The sequence below is a fragment of the Ursus americanus genome, chromosome 8 (genome assembly GCF_024610735.1).
Source record: "Ursus americanus isolate L20-20 chromosome 8, mUrsAme1.1.p, whole genome shotgun sequence".
Lineage (NCBI taxonomy): Eukaryota > Metazoa > Chordata > Mammalia > Carnivora > Ursidae > Ursus > Ursus americanus.
Genome location: NC_142134.1, coordinates 40,552,308 through 40,565,433, shown reverse-complemented (window position 1 = coordinate 40,565,433; position 13,126 = coordinate 40,552,308). Strand labels below are relative to the sequence as shown.

Sequence of the window (13,126 nt, the reverse complement as noted above, 5' to 3'; positions counted from 1 at the left end):
AACTTTGTAACAAATGAAGAATGCCTTTGATGAACTTATTAGTAGACTAGACACAACTGGGGAAAAAAATCTCTTGAGTTTGAGGATACCTCAGTAGAAACTTCCAAAACTGAGAACAAGAACAGACTGGAAAAACAACAACAACAACCCAGAACAGAATATCCAGGGACTGTAGGCAACTACAAAAGATGTAAAATGCATGTAATGGGAATACCAGAAGGAGAAAAAAGAAAAAAGGAAATAGAAGAAATATTTGAAACAATAATGACTGTGCAGATTTCCCCAAATTAATGTTAGACATCAAACCACAGATCCCAGAGGGTCAGAGAACACCTGTCAGGATAAATGCCCCCAAAACTACACATAGACATATAATTTTTCAGCTGCAGAAAATTAAAGATAAAAAAATCATGAAAGAAGTCAGAGGGAAAAAGCACCTTACCTATGAGGAACAAAGATAAGAATTACATTCGACTTCTCAGAAACCATGCAAGTAAGAAGAGAGTGAGTGAAACATTTAAAGTGTTGAGAGGGAAAACCCACCAACCTAGAATTCGGTACTCTGTGAAATTATCTTTCAAAAGTAAAGGAAAAAGACTTTCTCAAATGAACAAAAATCAAGGGAATTTGTTGCCAACACACCTGCTTTGCAAGAAATGTTAGAAGTTCTTCAGAGAGAAGGAAAATTACACAGGTCAGAAATTCAGATCTACTTAAAGGAAGAGTACTGGAAAAGAAATAAGTGAAGGTAAAATTAAAACTTTTATTTTTTATTCCCCTTTTTAATAAAGATTTTATTTATTTATTTATTTATTTATTTATTTGAGAGAGAGAGCATGAGCATGGAGAGGGGGAGGGGCAGAGGGAGAAGCAGACTCCCCGCTGAGCAGGGAGCCCCACGAGGGGCTGTATCCCAGGACCCCTGGATCATCCAACTGGAAGGCAGATAGTTAATTGACTGATCCATCCAGGCACCCCATGAAAAGAGGATTTGTTCTGCAAATCCTTCCTTTTAAAATTTGGGATTTGTGGCAAAAAAAAAAAAAAAAATTAGTGAAGAGGAATTAGCCCCTCTGAATGTTAGCACAAAATCTCCACTATCAAGTATTGGAATGAAATGGAACATACTTGAATTTAGGCATACATGTGCATAATGTTAATTGCCCTCTGAGAGATGAGATGTTAGAGTGATACTTTAAGGTCACTGGCTTTCTCATCTTCAGAGCTGCAGAGTAATGTTGAACAGTATCATATCACAAGAGCCACTTGGGTTTCTAAGGTCAGTCAGACAAACCTTAATCTGTCCTATGGAAACTGGATCACACAATGATTCAGGATTGTCAGAAACCCTGCCCTAAAGATTGCCAAGTACTGGCCTTTGGACAAATCCCTTAACCATATTGTGTCTTACTTGGTCTTCACTCTAGAAAAGGATTAAATCAAATGCAGACTACTTCCAGCCCTAAACTCTGATTCTATCTCTTATGTTTTCTAAGGTCGTTGGGGGTATACATAAGTTCCTGGATACCTATTTCAAAGGTGATGCCAGAAGCTTTTGGGATAGGGGATGATAACGCTGTTCAGTCTTGTTTTTCTCACATTCTGATTTTAGCTTCTACATTTTGGTAATAAGTGTTGTGGCTGGAGTTTTTCCCTCAGTGAAGAGATGTTGAGTGCCAGCATGGTGGCGGCTGCTTGATGCTGAGGATGATTAAAGCAGGGACTTGAGAAGCTCTCAGGCTAGCAAGGAAGGTACATGACGCAGGGGTTTCTAATGAAATGGCACTCAGCTAAGACAGGTTAGCATGTTGTCAGAGAGGCTGCCTGGCTCCCAGTCTTCCCCACAGGCCTCACAGGTAGCATTCACTACCTTAGAATAATGACCATTGCCAGCCTTCCCGGCTCAGAAACTTTAAGTATAGTTAGCACAGTAAGAATGGATCTGTCTTCGGGCACCTGGGTGGCTCAGCTGGTTAAGTGCTGCCTTTGGCTCAGGTCATGATCTCAGGGTCCTGAGATGGAGCCCCACATCCCTGCTAGGCAGGGAGCCTGCTTCTCTCTCTCTCTCTCTCTCTCTCTCTCTCTCTCTCTCGGTCCCCCTAATCGTGCTCAATCTCTCTGTCAAATACATAAATTAAAAAAAAATTTAAAAAAAGGATGGATCTGTCTTTTCATTTATTGATTTAGTCAACATTTATTAAGCACCGACTATATGCCAGAACTCTTGCAGTTAAAATGATGGAAATTCAACTTAAATTTGTGTGTGCCAAAAAAGGGCATTTGGGGGGCTCATTATACTAGGAAATCTAAGGTATGGGCAGATTCAGGAGTTCAAAGATAACAAGGCTGTCTCTCCATCTCTTGGTCCTGCTAACCTCTGTTTGGCTTCATTCTCAGATTCCCTCTGCAAGGAATTGCTCTCAATGCCAAACCTACAACATTCAGATAGCTCATGATCCCAGAGCAAAATGGGTCCTCTCTTTTAAAGCAGCCATCCAGCAAATCTCATGGAGGGGGAAGATTGGTTCTGCTGGGCTCACATAGTGATCCCTGTGGCCAAATTGCTCCGAGCTGAGGGAGGGGAGAAGGATTAACCCTCTCAAACCATATGGAATGAGTTCCCCACAGAAAGAACGGGGTCTACTTTTAGAAGAGGTAAGGGATTCTAGATAGGAAAAAAATAGAAGGAATGTTAACTAAGCACAGCCGTGGGCTTACACCAGCCATCAGGGCAGAGAATGTCCCTATCATTAAGGAGCTTATATTCTAGCTGCGGAGGCACACACAAAAAAAGCAGATGAAATAATTATAAATTGTGTTGAATCAAGTATCTGAGATAGAAAGTAATGGCAGGAACATTTTTAAAATTACTATGGGTTGGAAAAACTTGAGTGGGTGATATTTAAGCCAAGAGCTGAAGGATAGAAAAGAGCCAGTGTGTGAAGAGAGGAAAGAGTGGGCTCCAGGCAATGGAGACAGGTGTAGGAAGATGCTGAAATGGGAAAGATTTTGACATGTTAGAGAAGATTGAGGAGGCTGGAATGTAGACAGCAAAGGTGGAACAGCCCACAGTAGACCGGAGAGAGAGAGGCAAGGACCAAGATCCTGTGGCATCCAATGGTGCAAAGCTGGAGAATTATTATAAATAGTTTGGAGAGTCATAATTGTCATTACACCAGTTTGAGGGCACTTCAGAATCCAGAGAGATGATGGTGGCCTGGGCTGGCATTGGTGAAAGATGGAAAGAAAAGCATTTGAAGGATGAACTGGTTGCCGATGTACTGGAGGTAGGGAGGGGGGTGAGGGAAAGAGAGAATCCAGATTGATTCCTAAATGTCTCCTGGGAAAGACATAAGTCAGTTTCATGAGATTGGTGTATAAAATCAGAATGCCAGTATGTAACTGCGATGTGGACCAGAATTCATTCTGTGTGATCCTAGTCTCTCCCAGTAAGAAAAATCCCTGAGAAGCTGGATCATGTCAGAAGGTTGCCTGGTGAGCATGGATCTGTTGATGTCTCAAGAGGGCCTGAAGAACCAGCTATATGTAACGCTTGCAGTCTGTTGGCTTTGGACTCGCTCCTCTCTGCAATTTTTGAATAGACATAACCACTAGGATATAATATTTGAAGGCATTCCATTTAGTGGTGGACTAGTACTGATTTAGGGGTGCCTCTTTAAAGTAAATTTACAGAACTCTTGCCTTACTGTTCACATACTGAGTTAAAACTCTCTGATAGCTTTATTTCTCATTTCCCCGAGTTTTGGGGATATACTTCTTGAATTTCCATACTGTACTGCACATGTCTGTATCATGTCTGAGGGAGCAGATTTCCTGATTCATGTATGCCACACTCTTCTCATTCTTCTAAATAATATCCACAATCCAAAATGTTTCTCTTTTAACTTTTTTGCATCTGTGAAACAAAATATATCCATATTGTGCAAATGGTGTATTTAGGTTTACCATATGCTTAGACGGATGACTTATTCTTGAACATCTCTAGTGTCTTGTCCCAAACAAAAACAAAAAACCCACATCAGGGAAACCCTACCACTTCTTTTCTCCTCTACCACACCACCATGGCCATGAAAATTAGCTGAAAGCACTCCTCGGGATTGGGAGAGGGTCCAGATCACTTACCTTTTAGTATCTCTTAGTATAATAATGATAAAGAAGAGAGAGGGGGTTGCCAAAAAGAGGGCTATAAAAATTCTGGTATATTGTATTTTAAAAAATACCACATCTAGTGGAGAAAGGGGATCCCTCTTACACTGTTGGTGGGAATGCAAGTTGGTACAGCCACTCTGGAAAACAGTGTGGAGGTCCCTTAAAAAGTTAAAAATTGAGCTACCCTATGAACCAGCCATTGCACTACTGGGTATTTACCCCAAAGATACAGACGTAGTGAAGAGAAGGGCCATATGCACCCCAATGTTCATAGCAGCATTGTCCACAATAGCTAAATCGTGGAAGGAGCTGAGATGCCCTTCAACAGATGACTGGATTAAGAAGATGTGGTCCATATATACAATGGAATATTACTTAGCCATCAGAAAGAACGATTTCACATTTGCAGCAATATGGACGGGACTGGAGGAGATAATGCTAAGTGAAATAAGTCAAGCAGAGAAAAGACAATTATCATGTAGTTTCACTCATTTATGGAACATAAGAAATGGGAAGATCGGTAGGAGAAGAAAGGGAAGAATGAAGGGGGGGTAAACAGAAAGAGTAATGAACCATGAGAGACTATGGACTCTGGGAAGCAAACTGAGGGCTTCAGAGGGGAGGGGTGGGGGAATGGGATAGGCCGGTGATGGGTATTAAGGAGGGCACATATTGCATGGTGCACTGGGTGTTATACGAAAGTAATGAATCATGGAACTTTACATCAAAAACTGGGGATGTGCTGTATGGTGACTAATATAATATAATAAAAATTATTTTAAAAAAAGATACCACATCTAACAAATTAATGCTATCAACACACACACATATTGTGAGATAATTACAGGATTTATAAAAAACAATGATTTATAGTGCACTACAGTAGACAGTGTGCCCTGTAACCAGACACAAGTTGTAGATGAATGTATTATTCTTGTAATCCCGTCAGTGTTTCTTTGTGTCTGTGTGTAGAACTTCATGTGAAGAAAACTTTAAAAATCTAAATTTGAGATTTTTCCTATTAAGTTTGAATCAAATGACATATTGGTGTCGCCCATCTCCCATACCCACATTATGACTGTTGTGCATTTAGTAGAAACTGATGGAAGTCAATCTTAGCGGTGGAGGGCCTTAGAATATTACCCCTCCCAGCATGATTAGGGAACAAAGGCCTATGGAGAACGGCCGCCACAGAACCCCTGAACCTAACAGGGACCTGGCTATGTGGCCCGAGTGGTACCTCAGCTAGACTGGAAGCTGCTATGTTGTCCCCAAGGCCTGAGCCACGAAAAGCACTCCAGAGTCCTCGCCCTTAACAAAAGGAACAGCTGGTCGGGAGCCCGCCGGTTTTTCTCCGCCGGCACGCTCGAGTGGGCGCCTGGAGGCAGGCGCGTCCCCTTGGCAACCGGAGAAAGCGCGGGGAGGGCCGCAGGGCCGGGCTGCTAGCGCCGGGCCTGGAGGGGGCGGGGCTTCGTCGCCCCGCAGCCCAAGCCCTTCGGGTCCCGCGCAAGACACCCAGCGCGCCTGCGTCCCGCTTCGAGGATCAGCGCCGCGCGCCGCCGGAGCTTCTGGGCACCAATGGAGGACGAAGAAGTTTCAGGCTCATCTGCGTTTACAGATGGGCATGGCGCGACAGAAATATCCGCTCCCTCCGAAGCCCTTCAGAAGCCCTTTGTCCTCAGGCTGCTCGACGTGCACAAGCTTGAGGGGCCGGAGGAACCAGAAGAGGCCGACAAGCAGACCCAGCAAGACCAATGGAACAAGTTTGATGAGGCCGAGGAGACATTTGAACCCCACACGTCCTATGAGCCCCACGAGCCCTGTGAGCCCCACAAGCCCTATGAGTCCCACGAACCCTATGAGCCCCACAAAGCCTACGAGCCCCACAAAGCCTACGAGCCCCATGCACTCCGCAAGCCACGTAAGCTTCGCGAACCCCGTAAACCCCAGGACCTTCATGCTCCCCGCGAGCCCCACAAGCCCAAGGAAGCCGAGTTGCTTCCCAGAGCTGCCGCCGTGGTGATCTCCCCTTCTCTGGTGACCAGGTTCCCACCAAGGATTCCGCCATCTTCCCTGAGCGGTAGGTGTTGGGGCCCTTCCCAAGGCACTGAGCCACCCCGCCCTGTCTAGAACTGAGAGTTTGAATGTGAATGTGTGCATGCAAGAGCTCACTTTGTTTGAAAGAACGGTAATTTTTGTGTCATTTACCCGCTGCTTTGCAGTCATCTACCTTTGGACCGTATGTGACTCTGACGGGTAATTGAGACCGGGAAATGAGAGAAACTGAATCTCTTCACTCTCTCCTGTCTTCACCTGATGACCTCCTAGATGTCCTTGATTATTCATTGTAACTTCTTTTTGAAGCTCCTCTTAATTCTTCTCTGTACTCATTGCATTTACTCTGGGATGCCACTATAGCACTTAAGATGCTATATTTTGCTCCCCAGTTAAAGGGAGGGATCCTTGAAGGGGGATATTTTTGTCAGTGTTTGGCACATGGTGGCACTCAATAAATGCTAGCTATTACATTATTAAAGTTGTAAGAACTCATTAAGCAGAAATTCAAAGTGTACTTACTAAATGTTTACAGTCCTCGCCAAGTTCACAAGGTACCTTACAGGGCTAATGGGTCTTGGGTATTAACATCCCTTGCTCTAACCACACTGGGTTCACTTATGACTTTTCATTGATGATCCCACCCAAAACAATTCTTTGTCCATATTGGGCTTCCAGTCCCTCAGCTGACCACTTTTAATCTCATCTTCTCCTTGGCTCCTCTTTATCAGCTTACATTTTACGGTTTGTCAGTGGCTTACCTACATATTCCACCACCCTGTTGACTCTGGCTATCCACGCTACTTCTCCAAGCAAAACCCCAGCCCTGGTTAAACCATCCATCCTCTGCCTACACCTGAGCAGCTGACTCTTGCTGAACAAAATCACACAATCATATGGTTTCTTTTATTTCAATTTCATGACCACACATCTTACTGGTTACATGATAACTTCCTAGCAAGCCCACTTTATTCACCTAGTAAGTTAGTTCTCCTAATCTCTGAGAAGATAACTGTCCTCTTTACTCTCCTCCAAATGTTACACTTTTGACCCCCAAACAGCTGAAGACTTTGTCTCACAATTTATTGAGCAAATAGAAACAGTCATGAGCTCTCTTATTTTCTTATTTACTTACTTACTTACTTATTTATTTGACAGAGAGAGAGCACAAGCAGGCGGAGCAGCAGAGGGAGAGGGAGTAGTATAGCAGGCTCACCACAGAGCAGGGAGCCTGATGTGGGGCTTGATCCTAGGACCCCAGGACCATGACCTGAGCCGAAGACAGATGCTTAACCAACTGAGCCACCCAGGCACCCTGAGCTCTCTTATTTTCTTACCACTAATCTATTGCCTTACCCAAATCTTCACCTATGGATTCTTTTTACATATTTCAAAGAAGAATTGTGCCTTTTTCTGTGAAAAGCAAAATCCTCCACTTGTGCTTTGGATTCCGCTCTTGTCTCCTGAAGAATTTTGTTCTTGCCATAATCCCATTAATTAATTTCTCCATTTCTAATGAATCAGCCCATGAATGCTCACATGTACTCTATAAGCATATACTCAAGAACCTTTCATCCTGAAAAAACCCTTGACCCCATGTCTTCTTCAGACCCCTCCTTCTCTCACCATAGCCATCATTTTTCTGTTCTTTCATTGCAAAACTTGTCCAAAAAGTTGTCTATACTTACTCCATTTTCCCACTCATTATTCTGTCCTCAACCCACCTAGTTAGGCTTCTTTTCCCTCCACTCCACTGAAACTGCTCTGATTTACTGCCTTACTCTCCACCACCAACCCTGTTATAATGCATGGAGATTTCAGTATCCATATGGATGATTCACTTGGCTTCTCAGTTCTTTGACCTCCTCACTTTGAATGATGGTGTTCTTCATCCCATTTTAGGCATCCACTTCTCTAGCCTTTGTAATGTCAATGGCTGTGTCATTTCCAAAATTTTTTATCAAGCACTCTAATCTCTAACCCTGTCCTATCTTTCCAACTCACTCACTCCTTCTTGTACCCCCTCTATCAATTCTTCAGCTTCAAAAGGACCTCTAACCCATTGATGCTATTAAGTTTTCATGATATATCACTACCTTTTGTCCTCTGTCTCCCTTTACTCACTTGATAGTCCACGGTTCATTAATGGAATCACTCCCTTGCAAATATCCTTACCTCCCTTGCTTTTCCCTCTATCATTCTTGCCCAGTTAATCCAATTCTTGCCAGCACTTGGAAAACAATGACAAGAGAAAAACAAACTATGCTGACTGATTTTAAATTAATGACTTTGAAATTCAAGTGGGTTCTCAATGCTGAAATTCAAGTGGGCTCTCAGTGCTGCTCGGCAAACATACTACATTTCCCTGTCAATTCATTTTCCAGCATAGAATCTACCAAATTACCAGCATCTGTATATATATACTCTGCCTTTTCTCCTGTTAATAATCGATGAACCATCTTTATTCCTATTAAAGGCCATTCTCTCAACCTGTATGTTGGATTCCATCCTATCTAACTTTAAGCTCTTTGCTCCTAAAATTAGCCCATCTCTCTCCTACATCATTTTATTTTCTCTACTGGGTCATTCAGCACATGAACATGCAGCAATAACTTGCATCTTAAAAAAAACAAAACAAAACAAAACAAAAAACCCTCCCTTAATCCCATGTATCCCTCCAGATACCACTCCTATTTCTCTGCTCCTCAAAACAGTTGTTATCTCCATAGCCTCACTTCTCATTCTCTTAAGAACCCACTTTAACATTCATCTCCTCTACTTGGCTGAAGTTGCTCTTGTTGAGGTCATAATGACCTCTGCCTTGCCAAAATCCAGTGGTTAATTCTTCATCCTCATCTTACTCATTGGACACGTTCACTCCCTCTTTGTAGGAAGTCCTTCTTTACTTGCCTTCATTGCCCTCCTATCTCATCAGTTGTTCCTGACTCAGTTTTCTTTGAGTCAGGAACTTCTCTTCCCAGCCTCTAGGTTGAAGTGAGTGATGGCTCAGTTTTCTCAGATTCTTTAGAACTTTCCTTGTTCCCTAAGCAATGTCATCAGTTCCATGGCTTTAATTGTATGCTGGTAACTTCTCAAATTTCTCCCTTGAGTTCCAGAGTTTTATAACCAATTGTCTATTTACTATCCCTACTTGAGTATCTAGTAGGCATGTAAAATTGAATGTGTCCATAACTGAACTCTTACGTCCACACCCAAACTTGCTCTTCCTTCACTGTTCCTCATTTCAGCAAATGGTACCACCACTCATTCCTCTAGGTGCTAGAATCAAAAAACCTTGGAGTCATTTTTTTTTTTTTTAAGATTTTGTTTATTTATTTGACAGACAGCCAGCCAGAGAGAGAGGGAACACAAGCAGGGGAAGTGGGAGAGGAAGAAGCAGGCTCCCAGGGGAGGAGCCTGATGTGGGGCTCGATCCCATAACGCCAGGATCACACCCTGAGCCGAAGGCAGACGCTTAACGACTGAGCCACCCAGGCGCCCCAAAAAACCTTGGAGTCATTCTTGACACCTGTTTTTCTCTTACACTCAGCCTCCAAACCATCAGCAAACCTCAATTTTGAGATATATTGTGACTGAGCACTTATTAACATCTAAAGCTGCATCATCTTTGTAAGTCACTATCATCTCTTGCTTGATCCACTAGAGTGGCTTTCAGCATGTTCTTGCTTCCACTCTTGCCCCATTCCTCCCCGTCCCCCCCAGTTTATTGTTCATATAGTGGTCTTGGATCTTAGAACATAAATGATATGCAACTCGCCTGCTCTCACGTCTCCAGAGGGGGTTCTCATCTCACATAGTTTGTAATCTAAAGTCTTTAGCAGGCCTGCAAGGCCCCACATGATCTGGCTCCCACCTGCCTCTCCATCCAAATGTCCCACCATCTCCCCGCCATCTCTGCTCTCCAACCACATGGCCTCCTTGCTCCCACCTCACAGTCATTTCTTTTGACTTTTCGTCTGCCAGGATACCCTTTGCTCAAGTATTTGTCACCTTACGAAGATAGACCAGATCACTCTGTTAAAAAGAACACTTTCTAGCCTGCTCATTTTCTTTAAAGTACTTGTCTAACTGATTCTGCAGTATTATGTGTGTATTTGTTTACTGTTTATATTAAGCTCACAGAGGGCAAAACCTTTGTCTTTTCCACCGTTTCATCCTCAATGCCTCAAGCAGTGCCTGGAACAAGTTAGGACTTAGCAATTATTGTTGAATGAAGGATTTCTTTATTCAGCCTCTGTCACCAAGTCCAGTGGTTCCTTCTCTATCCTTAGGGTTGTTAAGAAAATTAATTGAGTTAATATCTGTAAAGCATTTAGAGCAGATTGTGGTACTGCTAAGTGCTTAGTAGATGTTAGCCATTCTTAGTAGTGGTGTTAGTATTTTTATCTTATTTGACCTCTGGGCAGCATTTAATACAATTGACCACTCCCTTCTTGAAACATATACCTCTTAGTCTTGGCCTCTGTGACACCACAGTCCCCCAGTTTATCACCTATGTGACTGCTTGCTTCTTGGGCTCGTTTGCTGAGCCCTCCCTATTTTCCTGTACTCTAAAGAGCTCCATCCTGACCCCTTTTCTTTTTTTTCTTTTTCTTTTTTTTTTACTTTTCCCTCCCAGGCTGTCGTATGTACACTTATGGCTTTAAATAGCATGTCTGTACTACTGCCTCCTAAATTTATATATTCCAGCTCTACTCTCTTTCCTGAGTCTCACACTCATGTATTCAAACTGCCTACTGGACATCTCCATTTGGATATATCATAGGCATCACAAAGTAATATACTTTGAGATAGAAGTCTTGATTTTTCTCCCAATCTTGTTCCTCCCTCCCTCCTCCAACTGAATGCTTCCAGAAATTGCCAAATAGATTGCAGAGGAAACAAAGGTAGAAGCAGGGAGACTACTCGAGAAGCTCATCTAAAAATCCAGGTGAGAAATGGCCGTAATTGGGATGAGGGTGTAGCAATGCAAATAAATTAATTCAAGAAATAGAAAAACTAACAGCTGGCATTGGATACATTTGATTTGAAGGTGAAGGAGGAGGAGGAGTCAGGGACAAAGTAGATTTTTTTTGGCTTGATCAAACTGGATGCTATTTTATAAAGTAAGGATGGCACCCTCACTATATAATTCTGCTTGTGGCTTCCCATCGCTCTTAGGATCAACGAAACCTTTGCAGGGGTCTCTAGAGCTCCATGGTCCCTCTGACCTCACTCCCTTCCAATCCCTCTTGCTTACTGTGCCCCAGTCATAACTGGCTTCTTTTCTGTTCTCTAAAAGGCCAATCCCGTACTTGCCCCTGCTTCAGAATCTGTATTTGTGGTTTCCTCTCCCTAGATGCTTATTATTTTTCCAGGATTGTCATGATTAATTCCTGTTCAGGTCCCAGTCCACATTTTTATTTTATTTTTTCTTTCCTTTTTAATTAATTAATTTTGTGTTTGTTTATTTATTTATTTTTCTTCCAAGTTTTTATTTAAATTCCAGTTAGTTATGGGGAGCCTGGCTGGCTCAGTTGGTGGAGCATGTGACTCTTGATCTCTGGGTTGTGAGTTTGAGCCCCACATTTGAAATAATTACTTAAAAATTTTTTTTTTTAATTAAAAAAATAAATTCCAGTTAGTTTACAGTGTAATATTAGTTTCAGGTGTAGAATTTAGTGACTCAGCACTTAGAGTTCTCATCACAACAAGGGCCCTTCTTAATCCCCATCACCTACTTAACCCATCCCCCACCCACCTCCACTCTGGTAACCATCAGTTCATTCTCTATAATCAAGAGTCTGTTTTGCGGTTTTCCTCTCTCTCCCCACCCCGTGTTCATTTTTTTTGTTTCTCAAATTCCACATATGAGTGAACTCATATGGTATTTGTCTTTCTCTGCCACTCCGTGTTTTTAAAAGGTGGGAAAGCCTAGCTCTTAAGAGGGCCTTCCCTGTCTATGATGCCTAAAGTAAGCCCCTCTGATGTAGCTTGATGATGACATTCTCTCAAAAGTTCTCAAACTCTGCTTTGGAAAATACTACTTTAAAATTTCCTATCTTATCAATTTGTTTTCTAGATTTTAGATTTTCCTTGTTAAAAATCCTGTCTTTACATTAGTTCCCTTGGTAAGGCTTAATAAGCATCTAGCATATTTGCATAATATTTAGGAGATATTTAGTCAGCATGTCACCATACTTCTGTTCATTCAATAAGATTCCTTCATCCACCGAACATTTGCTGAGCATCTACTAAAGCACTCTTTGTGTCCTGTGGGGCTGTAAAGATGACTGACACATGGCAGTTTGGTTGTGTGCATATTTTTAAAATTTTTATTACAGAACAGGGCCCATCATCTATTACCTTACTAAGGTATCATCATCTAATCATCAGTGTCACTGTTAAAATTTATTAAGCACTTACTATGTTCAGGATGTAGACACTGAACCATAGATGAGTAAGACAGGATCCCATCCTTGAAGGACTGTCAGTGTGGTTGGGGAGGCTAAACACATCCATAACAATAACACATCCACATAGCATACAAAGTAAAGTAGATCGGAGTATCCCACAGGACAGTCACTTCATTGTTCTGAGTTGAATGACAATACTAACCTCTATTTTTGATGGAGAAGAAAGGCTCAGAAAAAAATAGGACCAAAGTATTCATTTAAGGTACTTTCCTACAATAGGCTGAAGTAAAGATTAAATATTTAATCTCAAGCATACAGAACTAAGAGTACTTCATTTGGATTTTATGTATGTGTGTATATATGTATGGATGGATGTGGGCTCTATGCCCGGCATGGAGCCCGTTGTGGGGCTTGAACTCATGACCCTTAGATCAAGTCCTGAGCTGAGATCAAGAGTCAGATGTGCTCAAAACTGACTGAGCGAC

General features: G+C 42.3%; 1 protein-coding gene across 1 annotated transcript in view; it reads left to right on the top strand.

Annotated features, from left to right (window-relative positions):
* The first annotated feature begins 5,748 nt into the window (after positions 1-5,748).
* Positions 5,749-13,126, top strand: part of SPMAP2L (sperm microtubule associated protein 2 like) — a 45,204-nt gene continuing 37,826 nt past the window's right edge. Inside the window, exon 1 of the mRNA XM_045815918.2 lies at positions 5,749-6,250. Coding sequence (XP_045671874.2) covers positions 5,749-6,250 — 502 coding nt within the window. The remainder of the gene's footprint in view (positions 6,251-13,126) is intronic.